Source organism: Neolamprologus brichardi, chromosome 14 (genome assembly GCF_056152115.1).
Source record: "Neolamprologus brichardi isolate AB-2024 chromosome 14, ASM5615211v1, whole genome shotgun sequence".
Taxonomy (NCBI): Eukaryota; Metazoa; Chordata; class Actinopteri; order Cichliformes; family Cichlidae; genus Neolamprologus; species Neolamprologus brichardi.
The window spans coordinates 18,420,307-18,447,616 of record NC_142117.1 but is presented as its reverse complement, the minus strand read 5'-3'; the positions used below and the strand labels follow the sequence as shown (position 1 = coordinate 18,447,616).

General features: G+C 40.4%; 1 protein-coding gene across 2 annotated transcripts in view; it reads right to left on the bottom strand.

Annotated features, from left to right (window-relative positions):
• grm5b (glutamate receptor, metabotropic 5b) overlaps positions 1-27,310 on the bottom strand; it is an 83,140-nt gene that overhangs the window by 14,154 nt on the left and 41,676 nt on the right. For both annotated transcript variants that reach the window (XM_006802092.2, XM_006802093.3), the window contains exons 7-15: positions 9,790-10,025; positions 8,899-9,020; positions 5,732-5,856; positions 5,471-5,639; positions 5,044-5,170; positions 2,117-2,234; positions 1,824-2,010; positions 1,492-1,650; positions 698-823 (exon numbers count right to left, since the gene is read on the bottom strand). In XM_006802092.2, the coding sequence (XP_006802155.1) occupies positions 698-823; positions 1,492-1,650; positions 1,824-2,010; positions 2,117-2,234; positions 5,044-5,170; positions 5,471-5,639; positions 5,732-5,856; positions 8,899-9,020; positions 9,790-10,025 (1,369 nt within the window). The remainder of the gene's footprint in view (positions 1-697; positions 824-1,491; positions 1,651-1,823; positions 2,011-2,116; positions 2,235-5,043; positions 5,171-5,470; positions 5,640-5,731; positions 5,857-8,898; positions 9,021-9,789; positions 10,026-27,310) is intronic.

Here is a 27,310-nt window from a genome sequence, read left to right as displayed (position 1 = left end):
CATTCCTTCATTTCCCTTCACAATTGCTGTTGTGCATTTCGCTGTGATCAAGAAAGCAAATGTAGACGTTCTTCACAGTATATACAGCGATACACACTCTTAACCCCTTACAGTTGTCATTTTATTGCTGGCCACACCGATCTGTGCGAGTGAATTAGGTGAGGCATTTGGTCCTTACCCTCAGCCTCCAAAGTTAAATTGGTTTACTCAGCTGCTGTGTTTAAAACTCGGTTAATTTATTTGTTTGAAGTGCAGTGCATTTATCTTCTGTCTCTTTTTACAATTCTGCTCTCATACTCAGCAGAAAATGGATGGCCGCTGGTCATGGATAATCACAACATTGACTTTATAATTTGATTGGGGTAACATTATTTCATTTACTGCCGCCAAAAGATTTTAGAGAGACAAAACCACAGTGGCTTAATAATTTTTTTTGCATTATGACTGTGTAAACCTCCTCATATGTAGAGACACTCATACAGAGTATTCTACGGATAACAACACACTGAACTTTTATTGGATGTCAACAGCGCTTAGAGTTTTGGATTTTAAACCACCTCTTACTGGCAGCTTTACCAGTTGTAACAACATGTTTCAGTCGTGTTCGATACTGTGTTATAGAATTAATGCAAAATTGTCACAGGTATTTTTGATATTGAAGTGGTAATGGGAAAAAGTGACAAACACTATCTCGTACCTTGAAGGCATAAAAGGTGCAGCTAAGGATAAGCAGGCCGTTGTATCCCAGCGGGGCAACCACGCCGAGGTTAGTGGTGTTGCAAATGAGGTTGACCTGGCGGATGCTGGGATAGTCGTGGATGACCTGCAGACACCAGAGGAAATGTGACATGCGTGTGACAACACTGTTGCTGTCACGTCTTTAACCGTAGTAAGTCAATGGCGGCATGTAACGTTAAGTTATGGAAGTAATTTCACTGACATTTCATGATTATGCTGCCCACTTCTGATGCACAATATTTATGTTTATTGAAAAGGAATTCAGGCATTTCAGCAGATAAGAACCAAATGTGATGGTAATCAACTTTACAAATTATATGTGCTGTCAGAAAATTTTAAATTGAACAACTACAGACTGACAAGTAGATGTCTCAATATGCAGCTAGGCTACATCCATTTAGGGGTATACACTAACATTTTAAGCTTTGGTCTTGTTTGAATTCTTACTGCCTTTTATCTGCCAATCAAATCAATAATTTATTAACAGTGAAATTTCTGTTGACATTCAGATGCTCAGTGTAACACCTGAGGAAACATGTGAAACCGGTGAAGTAGTTTAACACATTTAACAGAACTCAAAATACAAAAATCCAATAAGACACTCTCCTAATTTCTAATAGGGGAAATCTGCAATCTGTTATATTTCAAACTTAACATCCTCTGCTTATTGTTTATTTTGTTTTATTTTATTAATCTTCTGGTTTCTCTCCTCCTTCTGATGATATTTTTTCTATTAAAACACACAGAGCCTACCTCCGGGGGCTCCATGAGGAAGAGAGCCACAATGATGCCCAGCTGTAGCAGTATGAGGAGGAAGGCAATGATAAGCTGAGCACAGGCAGACATGAAGCGAGGTTTCTTTGTGCAGATCTTCTTCTTGCTTCCTGCCAGGATCCGAGCAATGCGGTTTGTCTGGGGTCAGATTCCAAACATCATCAGGACATATAGTACATACTGAATATGCTGCAATCTGCGTTCTCCGTTCCTACAGAGCACTCACTGTATTATGCAGTCATATCAATGAAAAACACATTAACTGCACACTTTTCACAACTTGTGGACCCACCATTTCACTCAGGCCTTACCTTGGTGACAAGTGCAGAGTAGCTCATGGCAGGTGACAGGCCTATTCCCAGTCGCTGGAGGTAGCAATGGATGACGTGGGGTTTGGCTATGAGGCTAAAGGTACACAGGTATCCCAAACAGATACCTGCCAGTATTATGTAACACAGTTCCCTACTGGAAGATTTCACGACTGGAGTGTCCCGGAATCTGAATATCCACATTCATAAACACACGCAAGCAAGAATTTAAATAAACAGGAAGGAAAACAATTTCAAAAATTAAATGATTTTAAGAAATAAAAGGGATATGTTACCTGATAAAGACTGCAGTGACAAAAAATGTAGCCATTAGACCGAGGCAGGCAAATACCACAGCAGCAATGGGTTCAGGGTCTCCCCATCGAAGGTATTCCACTGGTATTGGGTCACAGCCTGGGGACGTGGGGGACATCAGTTTGTTAATGTATTTGTTCAGAAAAGATTATTCACTGATCATCAGTTTATTTGACATGTGACACACAGGAATATATATGGATAATAAGATTTAGGTAACAATGGCAAACTATTGTTTAGCCTTTACTTTATGCTCATTCTCACACTTTCTTTTTCTTATATCCAGTTTTAACCATTCTGAATAAAATTGGACTTCAGTTGCTTTCTAAAGGTCCAACAGCTCGCACAGGTCGTGGTTAGAGTTGTACATGTTAGACCTCCAGGCAAGAAACGCTTGCGAGTTATCCATTGTGCCGAGCTTTGCCTGCAAAGTATGCAACTTTTGTATACAGATGTGGGTCTGATTTAGTATAAAAAGCATGAGAAGCAAACAGGGAGGAAGGAAGGGGGTTGTTGGGCTGTTTAATTACTATCAGTATGAAATCTCTCCACTATTGAACTATGGGACCTTTATTTATCACAAATTACAGTTTTATTTTTTTCCCCTTGCACCTCCTTCACTGCTATTTGGAATACTACTTCTAATAATACTTTACAAATACGTCTTTGTACTTCACTTTCTTCTTCTTATCCATCCTCCTGGTCTTTCTTCCTCCTTCCCTGTCATTCACCATTTCTTGTCTGTCTCCTGTTGCTCACTATTTCTTTGTAATAATCCATCCATCACTCTGCCCGCTTCTATTTCCCCAAATATCTTCCTTATCTCTCCTCATCCTCATACCTCCCACCTACTCCTGTAATTCTCTACCTCCATCTCTGTCTTCCTCATAGGCAAGGAGATAAAGTGTCATTAATTAAAGGGACAGTTCTAATTACGAGCCGTCTTAATGCTTGCTGAATTATTGGTCAGTCTAGACATACTTTAGAGGGAAGAAATGCAAATAGTCTCTTTCTAATTATCTTTCTGCCCCCTGTACATTTTATTTTTTAACCTTTTTTTCTTCCATTTTCTCTGCATGCAAACAGAGAAAAAGATCATTAAAGAAATAACTTAAGAAATCCATAAACCTTGTATTTAACATGGTTAACAAAGTTTATTAAATCAGTAATGAGATTAGGTCTAAGGGCGTAAACAAAAGCATAAATGGGAGCCAAAGGGCCAGTAAACAAACAGAAGCAAAGTCAGGCAGGACTTTCAGACTGAAATGACTGAAAAGCCCAAAGTGAAATATTAATGGTATGAAAACAAATTAAAATCTTTCTGAAATACAATTTAAAATAATTTAATGTATCCGTATCTGTTTCTTTCTCATCTTAAGAATATTTATGATGTTTTGTTTATGCTGTTAAATCTATACCTATACAGCTGTTTATACAGCTGTTCCACATATTAAACAAACTCAAAAACAATAACTACAGTACCTGTCTTTTCCAGTCATACAAGCTCAAGACCACCCACTAATGACAACGTAAGGTGGGTGGAAATTTAGCTCCAATTAATCTAGATGCTGGGTGGGAAATCCCAGATCAGTGTTTTTCCTCGTGGGCTTTCTCAGAGCAGTCAGGAAGCATTTGCAAAGTCAGCAATTTGATAATTAGTTAGTTCATGGAACCTGCAGGAAATGCTGCAACGCTTGACTGTAAACCAAACTGGTGCACGAAAGGAAGAGTGAAAATAAAGTTTTTCAAACAATCTCAGATTCAGACTGTGGAACATTACCAATCAGCAAAGAGGCTCAAATCCCATAGCTAATCCTCCCTTTTTCTTCTTCTTTCACTCTCCCTTGCTGCTGCTCACGATGGAGCCTCTATTCATCATCTATTCCACTTTCACCATGACTTTATTTTTTAAGTCTTTTTCCTCTCCCAGTCTTTTCTTGTTTTTGTTCCACTGCTGTCTGAAAAACTATTCCACATCCTTTCAATGGTTTTCGCTCCCACTTCTGTCCTTGTCAGCTGAGATTTTGCTTTACCTTTTCCCTCTGCTCCTTTACCTTTTTCCCCCTCCCCTTTTTATCTTTAATATTTTTTTTCCTCAGATTTCTTTTGGCCTCAAGGAGAAAGATCAAAATGTCTGCTGGTGGAACAGGGCAAGCAGTTTGTTTACACCTCATTATTACTGTTCCATATAGCCCCGCAGGGGGACACGCAGCACTTATTGTTGATGAAACGAGACACATGCATGTAGTCACACACTCTGAGCCCACAGTCACGAACACTAACGAACACACGGATAACCCCAATTAAGCCTCCGTTCCTTTATCTTCTTTCTCCACTGTCAGCTTTCTGCTGATCATTTTCGCACTGATTTACTCCCTGTTTCAGTTTTTAAAGATTCTTCTGTCTCAGACAGCGAAGCTCCCTCTGAATTTTCAGCAGGTCTCAATTCATGTTTTAATCATTGAGCTTGGTGAGGAGCTAGCGTGCAGTATAATGAGAAGCTGAAAGAACAACAAGGCAATAGGCAACCTCTTCGAACGCAATGGAGAGGAAATAAATTTTCATTGCAACTGAAGTGTATTTGCATGGCAAGCCGCTCTCGTTGCAGAATAATTAAAACACGAGTGACCATGTTGGTAACAAATTAACGATATGAGAGAGAGGGAGTGGCTGGGAGGAAACGGGAGTGGAGAAGAAGAAACTAGGAGGAGGGAAGAGGAGGGTATGGTAAATGGATGCCTCTCACTTTCTCTCTCTAGGATAACTTGTGCAGGATTTCCTGTGCAATGCTAATATGTAATACACACTGACAGGCTGGATTAAGACAAAAATAATCCATCATGTGAATATTCTTTATATCTTTTATGATCCCTGGGGTATTTCTGAGATTGCAGGTAAAGATACCGACCTGTGAGGTCATTATTAGGCCAGGAGCCCAGCTCACAGGCTTGGCAGGTGTACTCATCAAACACAAATTCATTTTCTTTGCAGGGGGTGCACGTCCAGCAGCAACTCACTTCACCTTTACGGATCACCTGAAGGAGACAGAATACGCACTCACGGCATAAGCAGAGTTCAAACGAAGCCACTGTATTAATGTGAAGCTTTACTTTCAGTCATGTCACATAAATGATCTGTAGGAGGAGCAAAGAGGTCTGGTATGAAAGTAGAATACAGGCTGAGGTGAAAGAGGTGTAGGCTGGTAACGTAAACATGATACAAATCAGTTTGTGATGATAATGAAAATTCCTCAAACACTCATCATACTAATAATTTTATTATTCAGTTATTTTAATCTAATTCTGGGTCTACTGTGTGAAAATTACTCATCTTACCTTAATCTGCCCTTTGTCACAGGGGTCACTGCAGACTGACTTGATCACGCTCTCTTTGCTGGGCCAGATTTCATCATCATCTATTTTTAAGCCTCTGTTGTCCCAACTGCCGACGTTTATGTAGTCATAGTAGTCCTTCCCCATCTTTTTGAAGTTCATTATTTCATACCTGTAAACAAAAGGTGCACATTGAACAACAGTGAGAGGTTGTTTGCACTCCAAAGAGATCTATGATGTCTCTGCACAGTTGAAAGCACCTACCTGCCGGGTGAGTCTCCGTTTTCATCAAATAAGATTCCCTCCCCTGACACACCGGTGAAGTTGGTTTTCATCAAAAAGTCCAGAAGTCTAGCCCCATCAATGGGTCGCATGGCATCACACAGGCCCTTAAAACGCATAGATGGTCATGTCGCACCCAGAAAAACAGTTATGACCATCAGCTTCAACAACATAAATTTCCATAATTTTATGGAAATAAATTGCGTACAACTGGCCTTTCAATTAATTATTATTCTCAAAACATGTTCACTGTACTTTTGGAAGCAACACAATGTAAAGATAAAATTTAACCAATCAGCTGTTGAGGTGAGTCGACTCGCCACATTCTAGAAAAAGTGAGAAGGACAGCGTGGCAGTATGATTTCCTATGCAGTGCCTATTCTATGCAAGCCAAACAGTGCAACATTTTCACAATCATCTCATAAAGTTTAGTTAAAATTAAGCCCATGTTGACATTTTTGCATTAATGAATTTTAAGTCATCCTCACAAAGTATGTAGAGGTGAAGCAGAAACGGGGGTTTGGTGCCAAAAATACAGAATCGTGCTGCGCTATACTTAAAATGGTTTACATTTAGCTTTTTTCCCCCCTGAATTTCTAAGTAAATATGAAGTTTGACAAATACTATCAGTGTTTGGCATCATTTTAATTTACATTTTCCTGAATAAATGCAAAGTGGGGTCCAATGGGTTTTTTTTTGTGTCCCGTTTGGATCTTTAGCCATTAGAATTGTTGTCTTAAGGCCAAGAAAGATGCCAAGCGGATTTATTTTACCAAGTGGATCATCATGGCCACATTGGCCCATTTGATTGACCTTTATTATAATTATGAATTTATTTTATTTTCGGTTGCTACAAACGGGACAGACATGACTGGGGGATAGAACAGGGAGAAAGAATGAAAGAAAGAGAGGGAGAGGAAGGGGGGAAGAAAGAAAGAAAAACAAACAAAACACCTGGATCACCTGTATGGAGAAAAAAAAAAACAGAAGAGAAAGCAAACAAAAAAAGAGCAACATAATAAATACAGCACCATCACAATAAACTAGCTAGCAGTAGATAACAGTAGATACTAAATATTAAACGATATTGTGCAGCACGCAAGATAGACAGCGCACAATGTGCTTTGAGGCAGCAGCCAAGAAAAGTGTAGTTCGCGTCTGTGTACAGGTGTACACAGGTGTGCACACCTGTGTGGATCAGCATGCTTGTATTCCAAAGATTTCTCCATGTAACGATCTGCTAGGGAGTGTGGGGAGCCATAGTCCCGTCCCCCAGGGTATGAAGCAGGTATGGAGGAGATCCAGGCCCCAGACATCCAGAGGCCCCAGAGTACGAGGATCTGAGGAGGACCACCAAAAGGGGGGGAACCGTGCCACCCTCCTGGGAAGAGCTGAGTAGAGCCCCAAACGGGAGGTCACCCAGCAGCTACGGAGCAGAGGCCAGAGGGGGTTGCAGTGGCGTGCCCGCGGGCTCTGTCGGCAGCCAGCTGTGCCAGAGAGGACCGAGCTTCAGGCCCAGAGGCCAGAGGCCTGAGGGCATCCCATCCCCCGGAAGGGGCCCAGCCGGGCCACAGGTGCCAGGCCCCGCCAATCGGCCACCAGGAGTGAGCCGGTACATACATGAGCGCCCAGCCCCAGATGACAAGGACCACCAACACACCAACGTCTGAGGGCATCAGCCACCGGCAGGGAGTGTGGTGAGGGGAGATAGGCCTCCGTACTTTGGAGGGCCTGAGATGTACCTAGAGAGGTTGAGTCTAAGACCCAACCTGACATATAGACACAGACGAACAGGCGCATGCCTGCAGTAGCAGGGAGGCCCCGCATCCCAGACCCCAATCTGATGGCCAGCACCTCCTCCCAGCCCCCTGGGAGTGGGGTCCAATGTCTATTATATTTCCGTGTAAACCTCTTTAAAAAAAAATTTTTTTCTTGGGTAGTGATGTAGCTCCCAAGTTTGAGCAGCTGTGCCAAATTCTGAAATGCTACTGCAGGAGCCTTGGTTCAAGTGTCTCCCTCCCTTCTCTCCTGTCCACTTAGTGTCCTGTCAAAACTAAAGCCTAAAAAGAGCCCCAAAATAAAATCTTACAAAAAGGTCAGCTTTCCTTGTTCGGTTTCTTCCTTTCTTTGAAACATGACAGCTAGAGGCTTGCTCAAGCAAATACACTTGCTTTTTTCACCTTTTATTAGCTGCGCCTCAATTTTCTAGCAAAACACTACTTACTAAGTAGTGTGCTGAAAGTTGGAATCGTGGCATCAGAACTAAGTGATAGCATCAGACGTCAAACTGTTATTGTAAGCAAAGAAAGACTAAGTGTGCATTAGATTATGGCTAGACCTGAGGTCTGACAGGGGGTGTATGGCAGTCCTTTGCAGAAACTGGATTTGTCTTGTCCAGTGCACAATCAGGACATCATCATTAGAACATCAGCACAACAAGCTTTGTTTGCTAAGAGATAAAAAAAGTAACTTCATCACAGTAACACAGTGCTGTGTGTGGAGATGCAAACAGGAAATAATTAATATGTTAATTAATTTTCTTTACCTGTTAGAGTATGGGATTTTTTGCACAAATCTTTAGAGCTTTAAATATCAAATGCAAACTAGGACAGGACCTAAAATGTAACCATTTTACATCTAATTCTTACCCTCTTTTCCTAGCATTAGTGTTGCTAAGCTGGTGGTCTGTTTTGGTGAGTTTGCTGAGAGTCTCTTGTATGTAATCACCATAGAAACTGCTCGATCAGCCCAGTTTAACCTGCAGGAGTTTGTGAAAGCTCCTGTAACATGTTTTACTTTTGCAGCGGAAATAAATATATGTTTGGGGAAAACAGCTGTCACAGATAATGAGCTCAAAAAATAGTCTGAAAATAGTAAAGTAACTGCTCCACAGGCACTGCTGAAACCCTTCAGAAATCTCAGCAAGACCTTGGAGAAGGATCTTTGCTGGTGTTCCCAGACTTTTGGATACCAACTTACATAATGTGATAACAAGTCAAAAATGGGCCGCGTGGCGACTGTACCATGGCATCAATACTTAGGCTCTGTAAGTCCTGCTATTTTCCCTCTCCATCTGTTCATTACCCTCATTTTGTCTGTAGCATGTCTTAGTGTACCCCTCCTTATTCATCCACCAGAGCAGCACCTACCTTGTAACCTGGGCAGAGTGCCCGTTGCATGTTATGCAGGCCATATGCCATTGAGTAGATGGCGTTAATGACAAATCCCATTTTAGTGTCCTGTGCATATTGCTGCCGAAGTGACTCTCGCTCTGCAGAGGTGAAGGGGTAGAGTTGGGGGAAATGGACAATTGGGTTAGTGAGGAACAGTAGGTAAAAAAAAGCAAACATATCAGAGAAACTTAATATCCCCTTTAGGTTTTATGAAAACACTGTCCCCCCCAAACATCAAAGACCACTGTCATTCCTCTTCCTCATCAGTTACTTTCCACCTCTGTGTCTCATTTTCTTTCTGTCTCTGTCTGTGTCCTGTTCATTTGTATTTCACGTCCCATTTCATTAGAATACACGAGACACGGGTCCCTTTGATGCTACGCTCGCACACTGTTTTGCCTATGAATGGGGGGAAAGGAACAGAGAGAGAAAGACATGGGGGCGGATAGAAGCTGAAAATAAAGGGTGGGTTCACTCACAGCCACACGAGATGGCTGCAGATGAACTGGAAAGCTCTGTGCATCCATGTGGTCTGTGTGTAGGTGTGTGACTGTGTGTTCACACTCTTTGTTTGTTATTTGCATTAACAGCAGCCATTACAAAAACCTATCAATAGAAATGCAGATTGGTACTGTGGCCTGTTATGCACACTCAAAACAATATATGTTGTCTGCCAACAATACAGCCTCTCTTTTCTTTCAGTATTCAAGCACAGCTGTAAATTTCTGGTGTTATCTCTTATGTGAGTAAAGGGACTTGACCAATAACAAACCTAATGTAAACTATAGTAACTCTACCATTAAAAATGTTCAAGTGCAATAACGGCAGTCTATTTTTGACTGTATTTCTATTTCTGTCTGTACTTACTGCTGCAGGTGCGGTTGTACTTGCTGTTCTCCTGGGTGTGACCTTTTAGTCGACACTGAAAACGATGCTGCCAGAACTCTGGAAACCAAGGGTTTCTGTGATTGTTTTCTGGACGAAGTTTAAGGTAGTATTCATCAAACCATTTCACGTCAGCCGACTGGAGCTTGATGGTAATCCCGCCGGCCGCTTCCTTAACATAGCCATCTGTCACATCATACCTGTCCGCCCATCCATCACTGCAGAGATACAAATAAAATGATGACTAGAATTAATTCAGTCCAATTATCTGTGCTCCACTTTTTCACATCCAAACAGGATTTAATTTTTGGGTAACAGATGTCAATAATATGAGAGAAGACCAACGTCAAACATCAAAATCAAAACAGACAAGCAAGAAGGCCCTGCAGGAACACCACAATACTGCACAAAAGCAGAGGAGGAGTTCTTGTAGAGTACAGTATCTCCACATTTGGTGCATTTTTTTGTCCAAGACAGCCAAAATGCAGCTCAAGTATGCAAGACTGCAGGAGAAATATTAGGAGAAATGAAAATAATGTCAGTAGTTGATATTATCACAATACTACCACAGAGTTATTTCCCACGATCACTTTGGAGTTTGGACAGTTTTTCATGTCATCTAATTCCATTAAATCACACAGTGAATGGCCATTTCTGCACTGTACAGTTACATCCTGATTGTTTGATTTTAAAATCCAGTGTGGTGGTGTACAGAGGCAAGTCTCACTACCCAAAAATGTATAAATCTAACTGTATATACATGTGTTATCAAGGAAGCTTCTAATGAATCTTATACTGGTCCTTTATTTCCCCTCGTAGTTGAGCTCCTGTGTATTTATTTATTTATTTGGCCTTTTTCAGCTTTATTTGTCAAACGCAGTGAGGAGAGGCCAGGAAAGCAGGGGCAGAGAGAGGAGGGGGAAGACATGCAGCAAAGGACTGTGGGTTGGGCTTGAACCCAGGCCGGCCGCTCTTAGCCGTACGGCATGTGGCCACCCTTTTAGTGCACTGAGCTAAACTGGCGCCAAGCTCTAGTGTTTTTAATGCCGAATAGAACCATGACTGACATCCTCATAGAAACTCCTCCACCATAGGCTTTTGACTTCACCAGACGCTAGCCCAACAAATAAACTGTAGTACAGTCTTTCTTGTCAGCTTATGTCAACTTCCCAAATGTGCCCCATCTACTCAGCCTACATCATTTCATTTTGTTTAATCTCTCCCTCAGTTTTTGTATTGCCTCTAACTTCTCTCCGCTGACTGTTCACAGTAAATGGCTGCCCATGTCTGAGCGTGGTTCAGCTGAAAGTCTCTTCCTGTCAAGAGGAAGTTCTTCTTCTCACTTTCACTAAGGTGGGAAGAAGGGTCAAATTGTGGGATTGTCTGGGTTTGCTTAAAATCCAAGGTACCTTTTCACAGCAACCGCAGAGCAAAGTGGGCCATTCGAGTATTATTATATCTTCACAGCTCAAAATACAGGAAACACTTAGGGGTGTGCAGGTTTAGCTTGAGAGGTAAAGCGCAGGGTCAGCACTATGTCACTGTAACAAATAAACCCTTTTTCGCACATCCACATGCAGACACTGTAGATGACAAGTTTCCCAGTTCCCTTGCAGGAATGGAAGAAAAGAAAAAAAACTGAAACAGAGTGATGGGAAATCAAACTAAAGTCAGAGAAACAGAAATAAAAAAGAGAACTGCCGTGAAAGCTGGCACAAACCCAACGATTATCAGAGAGACAGATGACAAGGAGGCAGGGAAAGCTTATATCATTATGGACAATGTCCAAAAGTCATTTTATTGCTGAGAAATAGACAGAACTAGGATGCACAGACACATAAACACACACGCATGCATACGCTAGCCGGGCTCAGAGACGATCTAGGTCAAATGGAGTATTTTGGCTGCAGCAATGCCTCGTCAGACACCAGCAAGACGAATATAACTTCCTCACAATGCACATACATAAACTGTGGAGACATATCGCTGCATTTTGCATTTTTTGGAGGAGATTTGGGTTTACTGTTCCTCAAGGAGGAACAGATGGCAAAGTGAGTGTGTCCGTGTGTGTGTGAGAGAGCAAGATAAAGAGAGAGAAGTGGATGTGAATGACAAATCCTCTCTCGTCCTTTCACAACTACACCCAACAAGGCCTCAAGCAAGACAACGATCTTTCTTTCTTTCTTTCTTTCTTCCTTCCTTCATTCTTCCCTTCTTATTTCTTTCTCTCTCTGAGCCTCCGGAGAACAAAACTCATTTTCTCCAACAGCATTCCTTGCAGTGTCTGTCTGCCATCAAGTGCATTCCCCTTTTTTATTTTCTCTGTTGTTGCTGTCACCTCCTGCCATGTGGCTGTTGTTATAAATCAAGGTAGAAACATTTCTAGATTGCAATCCATGACATTAAACTTACAAATATAAGTGCACAAGGGTGCAATGTGTGGTGTTCTATTGGCATGAAAGGGCTGGGGGTTGATGTGCTTCTATGAGGAAAGCTTGTTAACCTCTTTTAATGCTTTTATTATAGCTGTTCTAGTTATTATTGTGGTTATATGACATTAACCAAAACAATGGATGTTTGTTTGATGTCCATTGAAATATGGTTTTATGGTTTTCATTTAACAAAATAAATGAATAAATAAATGAATCAAACTTCCAGTGAAGCACAGAATAACCAGCCATGGAATATCTACCAATTTCATACCAGATTGTTGTAAACATCACATTTTAACTCTATTAGAGATCATGTGTCTTTAAAATGACTCCATAAAAAGTGAAAGTCAGTGGAGCTGAAAATTCTGGCCGCTGACTACAGTAAATGTTTGTCTATGGTGCCATGCAGAGGATGAGGGATCGATGAACAGCTCCCCTGCAGCATGAAATGGAAGGATTTGGGATATTTATGTGAGATTTTTCCTCCCGGACTTTGTTTAACATAGTGTTGTACTGACATTATGACACACAGCAGGTTCCAAAGAAAGAAAGAAAGAAAGAAAGAAAGAAAGAAAGAAAGAAAGAAAGAAAGAAGAGACTGACAGGCAGGCGAGTGAAATCACAGAAGTAGAAAGAGACATGCCGAGGTAAACAATCAATGATCATTAATCAGCACCATCTAATCCTCATCTCATCAATGGGTTTCTCCTTTTTTCTCTGACACAGGTTTTTTTTTCCCCCATCTGTCTTTTTTTTCTTGCCTCCTCTCATTATCGCCTCACCTTCAGCTTTCCCTTGAGCCCCTTTGCTCTGCTTTTCTATCCTGTTCTTTTTTATTCTCCAGCTCTGTCACATTCCACTGCAGCCATCTGTAATTATGTGCCTCTCACTCTCTCTTTTTTATGCCTTTTTTGCCTCACCGACTTCATTTTCTTACTTTTCTTTCCATGGATAACGCCCATACTTTCAATACATAATTACTTGTTAATACACAGGCACATTTCTCTCATTATTCTTCATGTTTAGCAATTATACTTTCCTCCTTTCCTTCTTTAACTTGCCACCACTTTGGTAACTTTCCAGGTCACACCTGCAGCTCCCAAAAAAAAATTTGCAACATGCACACTCTTCCATTAATCATCCTCCAATGTTAAGTAATGGACATGGAAACTTGTGGTTAATTATAATTAAGTATGTATTTTAAAGGTTTTTGCGTAGAAAACTTACAATGCTCACAAATACTCAATGTCTCCCCCTCTGAGTGCACAGCATGTATCCAGACATGATAGATAGTCAAACTTCCCCTATGCTTTTGGTAGCATGTCTAGTTTCACTGCAGCCACTGTTGTTGTTATGCTACCTACCGCCAACCACGTGAAACTCACAAATCCCCTATTTCTAAGAGGACGTGCTTCAGCTGTGGGATTAAATCGTTGAAATCAGATGATTCTCTTTTATACACCCCATATTTATAAGCAAGAAAATTTTTAAAGCAGCATTCATGATTGTATGGGGGTGCATTAATGCCCCTCGGCATGGGTAGCACACCCATTAATGCTGAATAATAAATACAGGATTTGGGTATGGTGCCATCCAGATGACAACTTTTTTTTTTCTTTTAATTTAATACCCATCCACATTCTCCATGTATTACAAAACAAAAATGGAAAATCTCTGGCTTTCCATACTCCTATGGTTTACTGCAAATGTGCTCTAGCATCTGCTAGCACCAAAATGAAGAAAACTAAAATGTAAAATGAAAAGTTTGCTTGCTTTCAACTATTTTGACGAGTGAACTTGTCTGGTTTAACGCAGTGCTGAGTTTTTTTCTGAATTTCAAATATGAATTTTGAATACTGTAATTCATGAAAACCCTTAAATTCTTTGCTGTTTTGCATCACACTTTATCCTGTGTCAAAGGAATAAACTGCTAAACTCATTCTTTCCTCATGAATGTCCTTTTACATACCCAATGCTCAATCACATTGCTCACCTGTTAATAATAGGATAACACAACTTTTCCAGCCTTTCATTGCTCTACCAGCCCAACTTTTGGCTTCACACTCACACTAATGACTGCAGAGGAAAAATAGAAAACAAAGAACTGCAGTGATTTATCAACAAACTTCTAATTGGGCCCTTCAGAAAGCAATATGTTTTGTGAGCTCTCCAGTACAATTGCTGCAAATGATATTTGCTCTGTTCTCTGTCTTGCATAAATAAAATAATAGTTTCTCAGATGGCTAGATGACTCCCACACATTTTGGAAAATGGAAGTTGTCTCCACAAATAACACATTTTCATCCAATTGCCAGATTCCTGTTTTTAGTTTTTCACTGAAACATTTTACGGCTGTTCACACGTGCAGTTCACTGTTGTGCTCATGTGCAAACTGTCGTTTCTTTAAACAATATGCAATATCACTTAGCTAATTATGTATTAAGTAGCATTTTTTAATCTGAAAGTAGGAACTATTAATAAAGGACTGAGTTCACATACAGAGCCTGCATTAGACTGCTTTAAGGTGCCTTACATGTGAAATGTGTCACATTCAATTATATTGTGGTGCAGTGATACTTTTGTAACACTACCTGTTTGGTATCTTGGTGACTTGTTTGTATCAAGGTAGGCTGTAGGCGGAGGCACAGTCGGGGTGGAATCTTGGTTCTTTTTCACACTGCAAACTGTAACGTTGTTGTGAAGGACAAGGACGTGCTAGAAATAGCTCTTTTTTAAATGACTGTACAGCACCTACATATAATTAATGTGTTAATCTGAATGTTTCAAATACAAATTACTCACAGTCTGCTAAATATTTGTGGAGTCCTGATTACTAAGGAGCTGCAGCATGCAAAGAAGCAAACCTGCACATCTTCAACAAGGATATTAGGATCCTTTAATAGAGTGAACTCACTTTGTTCAGGTACAAAGTGCCAGCGATTCATTGCATGGACCACACTGTTCTACAAAGCATGAGAGAAGTTGGTGTGATATGTGATGACTGACACTATTTTTCAGCACACCCACTGCTAATGTATGGTAATTGATTCATTTCAGTTCCCACCTCATTTGTGAGAGCACAACAGGCAAGCTGCATGCTTCCAATCACAAAACCACCAAAGGTGTGTGAGGTTTGTCATCACTATGCATTTAAAGAAGCTTTGTACTCTTTACTTTCTTACCAAAAAATGATTAAAGCCTACAGTTTTGAACAAAAACACAAGGATGCACTTGCGATATGCAACTGTGCAGGTGGCGTCACAAGTCTGTCTGTCTGTGTCTGACAGACAGACAGACAGATAGATATATATATATTAGTGATGCAACGGATCACGGTTGATCCATAAACCAAAACTGATCCTACTCCACGGTTCGGCACGCACGTGATCCGAAGATTCGAAAAAGAAGGAAAAAAAGTATGTGTATGGTGCGCGTGGTCAGTCTGTCAAGCGATAGTTATGGCCAGTGCTAGCGGTCCAAGTGGAGGAGCAGAGGAGTTTGCGGCATTTAAGTAGCCCTTTGCTGCCCAGTCCGACCGGGCTAAAGCTATTACAAAAGCTACTGGGGTGTTTAGCTGCAGACGGGAGGCCGTATTCCGTTGTGCAAAACAAGGAGTTTAAACTGTGATGAACGTGCTTGAGCCACGCTATGATATCTCGTTCCGCGTCCACTTCAGTGACAAGATTGTACCCACGCATGTATGAGCAGGAAAAGTTTAAAGTTATGGCTGAACTGTCCCAGGCATCTTCTGTTGCCCAACTACAAATGGGTGGACCTCCAGGTCAGCGGAAAGCCACGTGACCGTGACCGCTCGTTATATCACAGTGGAGTGGTAGATACAAAGCCCTGTACTGCCCTATATTGCATCTTAATTTGTTTTTATATAATTACGTGGAATGAGTCTTGAGTTGAATGTTTTTAATAGGCAAAAAAGACTTAAATAAGTTAATAAGTAAATGTTAAAATTTCGTCTTTTTTTCTTTTTTTTGCTAATCCGAAAATTGATCCGAACCGTGAGATTTTTGATCCGTTATATATATATATATATATATATATATATATATATATATATATATATATATATATATATATATAAAAATTCCCCACTCGCCCCTGTGGGCAGTCAATCCTTCAAGCTCGGGTCCTCTACCAGAGGCCTGGGAGCTTGAGGGTCCTGCGCAGTATCTTAGCTGTTCCTAGGACTGCGCTCTTCTGGACAGAGATCTCCGATGTTGTTCCCGGGATCTGCTGGAGCCACTCGCCTAGTTTGGGAGTCACCGCACCTAGTGCTCCGATTACCACTGGGAGCACCGTCACCTTCACCCTCCACATCTTCTCGAGCTCTTCTCCGAGCCCTTGGTATTTCTCCAGCTTCTCGTGTTCCTTCTTCCTGATATTGCTGTCACTACGGCCGTCTTCTTCTGTTTGTCTACCACCACTATGTCCGGTTGGTTAGCCACCACCATTTTGTGCGTCTGTATCTGGAAGTCCCACAGGATCTTAGCTCGGTCATTCTCCATCACCCTTGGGGGCATCTCCCATTTTGACCTCGGGACTTCCAGGTTATATTCGGCACAGATGTTCCTGTATACTATGCCAGCCACTTGGTTATGGCGTTCCATGTATGCCTTGCCTGCTAGCATCTTGCAACCTGCTGTTATGTGCTGGATTGTCTCTGGAGCATCTTTACACAGCCTGGTGTGATAGACCCCAGCCTCAATAGATCTTGTGCTTATATATATATATATATATATATATATATATATATATATATATATATATATATATATATATATATATATATATATATATATATATATATATATATATATTAGGGGTGCAACGATACTCGTATTGATATTGAACCGTTCGATACAGTGCTTTTGGTTCGGTACGCATATGTATCGAACAATACAAAATTTTTAATTTATTTTATCAACTTTTGTTCTGACGGTGCTGTCTGTGTTGAGCGCTGAGTAGATCTGCGCTCGACAGTGCAGCCTAGGCGGAGTAGTCGAACGCAGATTCACTGAGCGCAGGGCAAGCTAGCGAGACAGAAGTTAAGCTCTCCTTGCAACATGGCAAATTGAACCTCCCCCACCCTCATTCAGATCTGGCGTTTGGAACTATTTTGGTTTTCATGTGACGTATGACCCTGAAGGTAAGCGTGTCATGGACAAAACTATAGGTATGTCGGATGTGCCACGCAATGCTCAATTACATTGGTGGGAACTAGTGCGTTAGCGCAGTTAGCTCGTTAACGTGTTGGCCGTCCAGCCCCACGCACGGGGCGATCCGCGGTAGCTCGTTAACGGAGATTTGCCATGTTGTGGCGTTAACGTCATTTCAACTAGATTAACGCTGACAGCACTAGTGGGAACACAATGAATATGACTGCACATTTACTCCGACATCATCCTAGTGCAAAGACAAGTGGAAGCAGACAAAAACAACAAGCACGCATGCTACAAACTTTACCCGAGTCATTTAGACAGCCGTTAGCACATGATTCTCATTATGGGGACCTGATATGTTTAATATGCTGCTGAGATTATAGCCCAGAAGAAGCAATTAAAAAGGCATGAACATTTTTTTTGTATTGAAAAAATATCGAACCGTGACACCAAAGTATCAAACCGAACCGAACCGTGAATTTTGTGTATCGTTGCACCCCTAATATATATATATATATATATATATATATATATATATATATATATATATATATATATATATATATATATATATATATATATACATATGAAGAGTAAAAACTGATTATGTGCATACCTGTAGATGTATCTGTAAAAAGACATCAGGCTGATCAATAACTCTATTTTTGATCACAATGGCTGTTTTACATGACATCCTCGCTCTGCCTCTCTCCACATGTCTAGGAGCCGAAGGCCGTCGCCATGGTTTCCAGCCCACGCTCAACCTGCCGTCTGTACTTTGTGTCTCATTAGAAGCACACTGGATTTTAAGTGTATGCACGCACGCACACGCACACACACACACACACACACACACGCACACACACACACGCACTTTTCTATTCGCTATTCAATTAACATCAGGCGCCCCATCTCTACCAATATTGGAAATGCTATTTGCATAACCGTACAGTATGCCAGTGTTGTAGGCCACTGCACCACCTTAAGCAGAACTTTTAAAAACCAATTCTACATACAGAGGCCTGGGGCAATTGCCTTTCCATTCTGTTCATTCAGAGTATAAATAGAAACTGGAACTCATTTGCAAATTATTATTAATTTTCAGTCGGCTCTTTCTTGGTTATGAAATCTATCTAAGCCAGGCGTTTCCAACTCTTTAAGTTCCAGGCGAGGTCTTCCAGGTGGACCAAGCACAATGAGCAAATGAAAATAAAAATATTTTTAATGTATTCCCCCTTGCCATCACACTAACAATGATTTTTATGAAAATAGTCTCATGTGGAAAAGCAATTTACCCTTCCATCGATCAACTTGAAGCCGTCTCTCGGCTGACATAAAGCAGGAGAGAGGGACACACATCCTGTCTAGTGTATGCTAGACAGGGTGCCAGTCTATTACAGGTCAAACACAAAGAGAAACAGACAACCACACTCTCATATCCACATCTACAGTCAATGAAGAATGATCAAAGAACCTATTCTGCATGATTTTGACTGTGGATGGAAACCAGAAAAAACCCATGAAGGCAGACTGAGAACAAGGGGGGCTCAGCTGACCAGGAGGTTCAAACCCCAAAACAAAAAAAGTAACGTAACACATAATGTTTACGTGAGACAATTTAAATATAGTTCATTCTAAATTATTTGTGTTTCTTTTCCATATGGATATTTACAGAGAAATACATCATGCACGAGCAACATTTATGTAATCCTTGCACCTGGAAAAAACCTGTTTCTACTTGCTGTCTCCATCTGTTGCATCCTGATTTCTCTCAATTCAGCCATTCTTATCTTTCAAATTCAATTCAGTTTTAGATGTGAAAAGATGTGCAAGAAAGACAAGATGATCTGGCCCATTTTGATCCTAAACCGTTATCTTTATTAGGTCATTTGAGATACACATATGTCTATTAATCACCCGAAACAGCAATAGTCATTAATTTCTGGTTAGTAATCACCGATTTTAGATGGTTCTTTTGTGATATGGCATCCCTTTTGCCTTCAGAGATTCATCAAGGTGTTGGAAAGATTCCTTTCGTTCCATATTCACATGATAGCGTCACATAGTTGATACAGATTAGTCAGCTGTACTTGCATGATGTGAATCTCCCTATTGGATTAAGATCTTTTGACTGTGGAGGCCAGTTGATTACAATAAACTCACTTTCATGTTAAAAACACCCAGTTTGAGATGATTTGAGCTCTCTGACGTGGTGGATTTTATCCCGCTGGAAGCAGCCATCATGATTACACTGTAATCACAATAGAATGAACATAATCAGCAATGATTCTCAATAAGACTGTGGCATTTAAATGGTGATCAATTGGTATTAAGGAGTCCAGGTTGTGCCAAGAAAATATCCTAAACTCTATTAAACCAGCAGAAGCCTGAACTGTTGATACATGGCAGAATGAGTCGATGCTTTCATGCTGTTTATGGCAAACTTTGACCCTCAGAAATGTTTGTCTGCATACCTTGGCTGTAACAAGTGGTTATTTCAGAGACTGTTGCCTTCCTGTCAGCTCAAAGCAGTCTGGCTATTCTCCTCTGACCTCTGAATTCAACAAGGCTTTTTCACTCAGAGAACTGACACTCACTAGATATTTACTCTCTTCAGACAGTTTCTCTGTAAATCCTAGAGATGTGCAGGAAATGCTTACTTGGAGCTTCAGTGGATTGTTTTTACCCAAGCACCGAGCTACTGCGATATGATTGGCTGATTTGATATTTGCATTTACGAACAGACAATAATAATTAACAAAGATGCCATGAGTGTAAGTCACAGGATTTCAGCAGAGCAGAAAGGTGAAATGAAATGCTTAGTGTAGCATAACACAACATGTGTGATGAATGAACTTCTACACTAAACTAGAGCTGCTCAATTAATCAAATTTTAATCTAAATTACGATCTGGGTTTTCAACGATCATTAAAAATGACTGAGCCGATTATAAGCACCTCCCTCGTGCTTTACTCTCTCGTAAACTTTTCTACGGTGTTGTAGCTGCACCACAGAGCAACTAAACATAGATGTTTGCATTTTTCATTTATTTTTTATATTGCAAACATTTGCACTGTTATCAGTATTTGCACACTATTTTATATTATTTTTTGACAATCTTTAAAGCCATTATTCAATACATTGTTATTGTTAAATAAATATCGTCAAATAATCGAGATCTTAATTTCAGTGAAAATAACCGTGATTATCATTTATGCCATAATTGAGCAGCCCTGCACTAAACTGCAGGGACTGTACAAACTCACTGAGATATGGTGAAACTGGAAAGGTTTAAAGCTGAAACTATTGTGAGTGAAATCATGACCTGGCTGTATCATTGCACCCCAAAACATATCTTTGTTAATCACTTCATCCTAATTAAAATGAGTAAATGGAACACAGCATTTGTGATTCCACAACTTTAAATTCATCCATGCTATTGTTTCTTCTTGACCTCAGTTGTGGTTGCAGTTGGTCACAATACAGCTGTGGATGTTTTGCCAATGGGGCCCGAATTTAATTCCCAGTCTCACTTTATTAATATAGAAATTTGGATATCAGTCCAATCATTGTAGTAAAATTGGTTTAGCTCAGGAAAATAAGGTCAGAGATTTTGCTTTGGCAAAATACTTGAATCTGATCTGAGGTTGTGCTGCCAATAGGTCACTTTAGTAATTAATGTCTGAGTTCAATAATAACATGCTACGCGACCCCAACCCACCCACTCTCTAGCTGCCATGGCAACCTGGCAAAGATTCTAGATGAGCATCTGCTGCTTACAACCATAAAGAGTGCACACACGCATAAAGACAGAAACACACACACATCAGTGGTCCACCAGCAACATATGACAGCTTTAATTAGCTGGACAGACAAGTCGAGCACGTGACTACACCTAGATACTGTGGATGCTTACAACTGGAAAGTAATTGTAAAACGGAAGCTGGTGGTCCAACATCTGACAGCCTTACATTCACTAATTTTGAAGTAAGAATACAAACAAGGCAGATGTCAAAAGGATCCAAGTCACTGAATTTGGCCGCTTCATCTTTTTAAAATGCTGCTGCTATTGTAGCTGAAGGCTCCCCATGCACAATAACACAACAACAAGTGTCAATTTCTGTCAGCAACCAGACTTTTCAACCAAACAGGAAAATCACAAAAGTAGCAGCTATGTCTCTCACGTCAAGTTTTAAGTGTGAGGACTTAAATAGCGGATGCAAGATAGCTGTAATTTCCCCACAGAGGTATAGTTTTGACTCCACCATTATTATTAGTATGATTTATAAGAAGAAAGCAAACAAACAAAGAGGCATGGAGTAGAATGGGAGTTTAACCAACAAAGCCTGCATGCGCTTGGAAAAGGCTGGGGAAAGAGAGAGATTGGTTCAGTGACGCTGTGCCGGTGTGTTGTAGAAAGAAAAAAAAAGAGCTTAGCCTGAAGGTGAAGCTGCTAATTTACTCATCAATCTACATTAATAACCTGACCTAAAAACTTTGGGTCACTATGGATAGAATAAGAAAAGAACAATAAACTTCCCATTTTAGACTCTGTCTTATAGAGGGGACAAGAAGTCCAGTCATTTGGGAAGGGCTCGGAGGAGAAACACTGCTCCTCTACGTTGAATAGAGCCAGTAGAGGTGGTTCAGGAGTCAGACTAGGCTGGCTCCTGGATGCCTGCTAAATGAGGCGTTTCAGACACGTCTCACTTGGAGGAGAGCCTGGGGTAGACCCAGGGTTCGCTGGGGAGATGACGTCCCTTGGCTGGTCTTTCTGATGACTTCAACTGAAAGCGGTAGCCACTCCTGAGCTGTGCCGGCTCATCTGTTAATGGCCTCAGCCAAACGGAGGTCAAAGTTCACAGTTACAACAGCAAAACTCATTAAGCCAAATGTCAGAACTGTCTCACACATAGACACAGCGGCGCTAAAGTCTGAGCGTGTGTGTGTGTGTGTTTATGTGTTTGAGACAAAGAGAAAAATGCGAGGCCAGTCTCCATGTGTGTGCCCAACTGTGTAATTTTGAGAGTGATCGGACCACTTTACACGCCCATCGTTCAATAACACACACACACACACACACACACACACACACACACCCACACACACACACACACACACCTGCTTATCTTGGCAGCAGGTTCACTTTTACTCATCTATTCATGCCACACTTCATTACCCTCTGTCTCTGTTTCTTTGACACTCTTTTGCCTCTCATCTTTTCCTGTTTGCCTTTTTTACTACATGTGGACTTTCAACTTATCCTAACCTTATACTGTAGCACTACAATTTATTTATTTTTCTCACATTTCCATTTTATTCTACTGCTGAGGGATGTCTCTCAGTTGATAGCATTTGTATTTTTTTTTTTACAAGAATACAACTAAATTGAGAGATTATTCCCAAAATTTTTCCAGAAGAAGCAATTAAGTAATGCCTGATACAGACCCAAGCACATGCACAAAAGACTCATATTCATAAACACAAGAAAAATATATAGACTCCATTTGCATTTGCAGACAATGGTCACAGCTTTATATATTATGTTATTGACAGTGTATAATTAGTTACCTTTGATATCTACAAAGACACAGAAAGAAGCACCAAAGGCATATAGATTTTTGCAACATTATTTTTCCCTTGATTTGATGTGTGACACAGCAACATATTCCCTCAATGCATTCAAGTAAGACTGTGTTCATGAGAACGAGACATGGAGACAGACAACCTGGACATATAATGCCTCAATTGTTGCTTTTACAGTAGAAAGTGATGTTCAGACAGCCCATTTGGCTCACTCTCATTCATTCTGGACCGACACACTGCAGCCACTATAGCTCAGAGAAGGTCACTTGGACAGAAGGAGAAGTGATGGAAACAAACCAAAAGCACTTTCATAATGGAGAAAAATGAAGGTTTAAATCTGTTACTGCAGTACGACAGTATTGTCCATTTTCCAGCATGTTAACGTCCACAATACCACTGACCATCTGGACCAATTGAAAGTTACTCCAAACCGTTTGTCACCGAGTTGCTGTCCTTAGAAATAAAACAACACGCAATTAGGAAGAAATGTTTTGATCGTGTTGTGAAAACCCAGCACACAAGGTCAAACCACTGCTGTACCACACAAAATCCACCACTACGAGTTTGTGTATTTTTGATCAGTGCATCCCTGGTGACAACTAAATCTCAAACCATCTAATGCAACAAATGTATGCAGAATAAACATGGAAAAACAAAATTCAAATGACAGCTCACATTTGCATTTACACTCAAAAATAATAACAATAGAAACACCACCAAGCTCTTTTGTTGTGTGATTATAACAAAATGTTTCTCAAATTTGCTTTGATTTAATTTACTTGACTTTAACTGTGCTGCAGAGTGCAAACACAAATTTAAGTAGACACTGTATTTCAGTTTAAATACTGGCAGACATTTTATATACCTACTTTAATTTCTTCATTTTAGTTTTAATTAAGTTATGACTCTACTAATGCCCTAAATTTTTAGAAATATTCTGCTGAATTCTTGAAATTAAGTACAGTGTGTGTGTGTGTGTGTGTGTGTGTGTGTGTGTGTGTGTGTGTGTGTGTGTGTGTGTGTGTAAGGACCAACACATCATCATAATTACAATTTGAATATTTAAATCTGGATGCAACTGTGGTCTCTGTACATATGTGGACAGAGACCACAGTTGCATCCAGATAACTGTAATTCATCCTGCCTGTTTAAGTCTGACTTCATTATCTATTGCTGGGTCCAAAGGCTGGTTCACTTCCCAAAATTAAACAAACTCAGGCTCCACTGAGACTTTGTATAAATTCTTTCAGTTTCATTAAAATGATCAGTGTGGCTGTTCTCTCCCCAGTGTTGCAATTAAGTTTAAAGTCCAGGAATCCATGAAAAAGAGAGGAAGTTAGCAAGCAAGTTTCCAACTAAATATGAAATACCATGTTCTAACTGAAAGATTTTAAGTACAATATGCTGCTATAACTTTGGATGTGAACAAAAATGGAAAACTATTTAGGGGATAGCTTACATATAATAGAAACAGAGCAATGACTAGGTTATAAGCACAATAGCACAGGGAAGTTAAAGGATATGGGTTAAATTTTTCTTATTAAAAGTATTTGTTGAGGCTGAAATACCATTACACGACATGGGATGTTTGGTCGATGAAAAAGAGAGCATCCGATATGACTTATCCACAAAGTGAGGTTAGTCATTAATATGTTGCTACACGGTTCGGTTACTATTAAGGTAATCTAAACCATGGAACCTATGGATTCCTATTAGTCAGCTTAATGTCCACACTGGAGCCTGTAGCCAGTTCCAGGGTCCCAGCCAGCCAGTGAATTAAAACCTAGGACCTTCTTGCTGTGAGGCTACAGCACTAACCACTGCACCATGGTGTGTCCGCGCATATAATACTAATAATAATAAGAAGAATCAGGAGAAGAAGAAGGAGAAGAAGAATATTTTCCTTTCTTTGCTCTAGTAACTGAAACACTGAAGAAAAACACATAAAAGAAAAAAAAGCCGGAGATCCAGTGAAAATAGGTGCAAAGGGTGAAAATAACTTGCAATGGAGCATTGCCATGAACGGAGACAGATACAAAATGAGAGTACAAGGTAGGTTAGAAAATGGATGAGTGCAGATAACAGAAATTATTCCCCTCCAGCTGTGGTCTTTGTCTGGATGCAGTCAGGTGTGAGAGCAATACACACACACACACACACACACACACACACACACACACAGTTGGTCAAGAGATGTACATAGTCACCGGTTCACTAAAAATCTCATCTGCTGTGAAGGGTGTGCACGCATGTAACTAGGAGTGAAAAAGACTTTTGGAAATCTCAGTATTTGGGATGATCACCTACTTCTTGTTTATCAATCAGTATTGTTTGCCAAACTTTATCAGAGAAGATAAAACGTGGAAAATAAGTACAAGGGAGCAATAAACAGCAAACCAGAGAGAATGAGACCGATGATTGAAATACCAGAAGGCGTGAAAAAATAAAATCCACTGAGCTGAGAAAGAGAACAAGAGAGAGGTGGGGGGATAAAGTGACACAGATATGATCTCCAGGGAAGAGCTAGAATGAGTGGAGGGAAAAGAGGATCAAAAAGGACCTAGCAGCATTCTGTAAGGTGGATAAGTGTGTGCTTTGCAAGGTTATGAAGAAGAAGAGCAGTAATGTTTGAGGTGAAAACAGTTGAGTTGTGCATAGGGATGGGTATCGTTTAGGTTTTATCCGATACCGGTGCCAAACCGGTACTTTTGAAACGGTGCCGGTGTTGTGCCAAAAAGTGATTGTCTGCCAAAAACTGATTTTTGGTATTTGCCAAAAGCTGACTGCTCGTATTTAAACTGCTATAAGTAAGTTGTTGGGCTATAATAAGTGAAACATATGTCAAATGCATCCCTCATGGATGACATAAAGTCATCTTGAGCCACAAACAACATTCGTGTAACAAGGTAGAAGCCGCAATCAGTTTTTGGCAGTGACTTTTATATAACCTTTATTTATGCAGTTAAAAAAAATCTCATTAACATTAAAAATGTCTTTTGTAAGAGTAAGTTGGCCAAGAGGACAGAAGAAATGGCAGCAAATATTACAATAGTTCTGTAAAAATATTTTAAGTGGGAATAAAGGACCTGATTGGTTATAATGTAAGTACAATAACACAGAGTTGTAAAGATACTTGAAAAACTAATAGTTTTTTTAATTCTCTATATAACCCCTTTGTAAACCCTGTTCACCGAAGTCTATTTACGAACATACGTAAAGATATTACACATAAAAAATACACAGAAACATTAGAAATCAGTTTTTGGCAGACAATCACTTTTTGGCACAACACCGGTGCTTAAAGAATGAAGAACACAAACTTTGTCCTAAAACCTCTCATTTTCAGCTGTTTTTTTGTAAAAAGATAACAATGTTAGCCTTTTCAGCTATAGCGCATATATGGTATCACTCTTGGCTGGAAGCAGTGCTTAAGCAATGGAAAAAAAACACAAACTTTGTCCAAAAACCTCTCATGTTTAGCTGTTTTCCACTTTTTCTTTGGTCATTTTAGTTTTTTATGCCAGGGTGAAGGGAGTATCTGCCATCAAACAAGAAGACAGCCGCATGTAACTACGACGGTGTTTGCTAGTTCACCTTACGTGCATTAATTTAATAACGTGGTTAGTCTACTCAACGTAAATTACACACAAACAACATTACGCTACTCACGCAGAGAAGAATGGCTGCTGCTGCTGCCATCATCATCCGTCATCATTTCTGCTACACTGGCAGGGCTAGGGGCCAGGACTCTCCTCTTCGGGTTCTTGGGGGATGTTGCTAACTCCGATGACAGGCACCACACCCGCAGTAGATGTGCTCGGTGTGAGATCTCGCAGCAAGCTATCAAATACGGTGCATTTCTCAGCTTTTTAAAAAACGCTATGGGTCGCCAGGTGTTTCATCAGATTCGAGGTGTTACCTCCTTTGACAGTATCACAGTATCACCTTAAAGCACTTGTTGCAGGCTGCTGAGTTTGCATCTTTTGCTGTGAAGTACAGCCAGACTTTGACCGCTTCGCCTTGGGCATTTTTAATCTGTAGCTCTGCTCTAAAAGGACGTAAGTACGTACCTGGGCCCGCTTACTGTCCTTGGAAAGGTAAAATGATTGGCTAAAATCCAAAGTGTGTGACGTCTCACAAAAAAAAAGCACCAAAATAAAGCACCGAAATGTGCGCTGCTTTTCAGTCTGGTTACTACCATTTATGTCAGAACCAGTGCCACCGGTACCCATCCCTAGTTGTGCAGTGGAGAAAGTCTCATCCCTGGACATAGAATGCTGCAATTTTTTGAGAAGCTATCAAAGAAATACA